This window comes from Limulus polyphemus, unplaced genomic scaffold, assembly GCF_000517525.1.
Source record: "Limulus polyphemus unplaced genomic scaffold, Limulus_polyphemus-2.1.2 Scaffold124, whole genome shotgun sequence".
Lineage (NCBI taxonomy): Eukaryota > Metazoa > Arthropoda > Merostomata > Xiphosura > Limulidae > Limulus > Limulus polyphemus.
In genome coordinates, this window is record NW_013665734.1 from 559,645 (window position 1) to 561,522 (window position 1,878).

The window sequence follows — 1,878 nt, forward strand, 5'->3', positions numbered from 1 at the left end:
AGAGTGTTCAATTAAGTAGAAACACATACAGTAGATATTGACAAGCCAGAGTATAAAACGTGAATGTCCAATCTTGCTTTACCGAGATATTGCCATATTTGTCGTACTCGCATGACACGCCCTTCCATTTCTCTGTCTTTCAATACACATCTAAAATTCTTTCTGACGTTACTATTGGACATGTTTGTAAACAATAGAAAGAGTAAATATTTCTTTACATGATTCCTTATATGTTTATTTCCTTTGATGTGGCCAAGTAGAAAGTTTCCTTGAGATTCATTGTCTGTAATTGATGTGTTCAGTTTTGAGCAGATAACAGAAAATTTTTAACCTACTTATACTTTAGCTAGAAAGCCGGTTAAGTTATAGTGATTTTTGGAAATGCTGTTATAGTGCCGGGTACAATTTTTGTGCATATTTGAAAGCAGCATGAATTATTTTAAGGGCAACCAACACTGTATGAAAAAAAGTAGTCTTATCAAAGTATGTTATTGAGTACAAATAGGCCCATAGCAAAGGTAAGCCTAAAATTTATAAAATAACTTTTATTTATTTTTATATGTTTTTAACAAAATTAACTAAAATGTAAAAATTAGAAATTTATTGATTTAGATGACAAAACATGTATGAAAAAATTACTCATGATCACTGGGCTTGCACGGTTCACAAGGTTTGAGGTTGTGTGATGTAACGTTATTGGTTTGTTTACCCTAATCACTCCTGCTGAGGTTTAATTATTTTTCACCTACTGAGGTTCAAAGTACAATAAAAGTAAGTGAAAGCAGAAGTGAGAAGGTTAGAAGCCGATAGGATGAGTAATCGTCTGTTATGATGTGTAGTTATTCTAAAAAAAAGATATTTTTGATTTTATTTCATATTTTTCAACTTTTAATTTTAATGTAACTTGGGGATTTCACTACAGTAAATGTTATATAGAAAAAAAAACTAACTTGATGCTCATTTAGGAGATTCAAGAGGTTATGTAAATGAAATAGGAAAACTGTTAGATGAAAAGAAATATTTTTATTTGTAGCCTGAAAATCAACTGTTACTCAGACTGATTCAGTAAAGGCTTCATAAATTACAGACAGGTCTTTAGTAAAGATAATTTATTAAAAAATTGATTTTTTGTGTACATCATAATTTTAATGTTTTAGTTACTAAAAGCATGCTAAATTAACAAAGCCCATATACAGAGTTAACTATCGTTTCTATAACCAAGAACTTGTAATCAGTATTTTCGACTTTGAAGAATTATTGTACAAAGGCACATAAAATATATCTGTCCTATACACAAATGAAAATGTTTAGGAAGAAGGTTTATAACTATAACTTTGTTGTATTTATGCATTTAGATGACCTTAATGAGTGTTATTGTATGTACTTCAAACAAAGCTACATTGATTTTGAACTCTTTGAAAATTGTTAACAGATTATTAGTCAAGTATGTTTTTTAGTTGTTAATATTGTCATCAGGTAAGCTGTATATATATATATATATCCTTAAACTTGTAGTAATTCAATTTTTTATCTAAAATTTTTCTGAATATTAATATTTTTAAATGACTAACACTTCTCCTTTTTACATTTTTTACACCTTATGAGTGAAAATAAGTTCTTTATTTTTACACTTTCTATTATTTTTCTTAGCAAACAGCAAAGTGTAAATGTGTTTACTGTATATTAATTCAATGCATTGCTGAATTAAATGTTAATGTTCTGAATTATTATTCCAATACATACATCCATATGTGGTTTATCTGTAGGATAAATATGGTATCTCTGCTGTTGTTGCTCGCAAGCTTGCTGGTTTGAGCACCACAGGGTAAGCTGTTTTTGATTGCATTAATACATATGATTAAAATTTTTGTATATAAA

At 28.5% G+C, this 1,878-nt stretch overlaps 1 protein-coding gene across 1 annotated transcript in view; it reads left to right on the forward strand.

Moving 5' to 3' along the window:
• The window catches only part of LOC106472836 (dynactin subunit 4-like), a 31,395-nt gene that overhangs the window by 7,087 nt on the left and 22,430 nt on the right, over positions 1-1,878 (forward strand). The window contains exon 5 of the mRNA XM_022402312.1: positions 1,767-1,825. Within this exon, the coding sequence (XP_022258020.1) occupies positions 1,767-1,825 (59 nt within the window). The remainder of the gene's footprint in view (positions 1-1,766; positions 1,826-1,878) is intronic.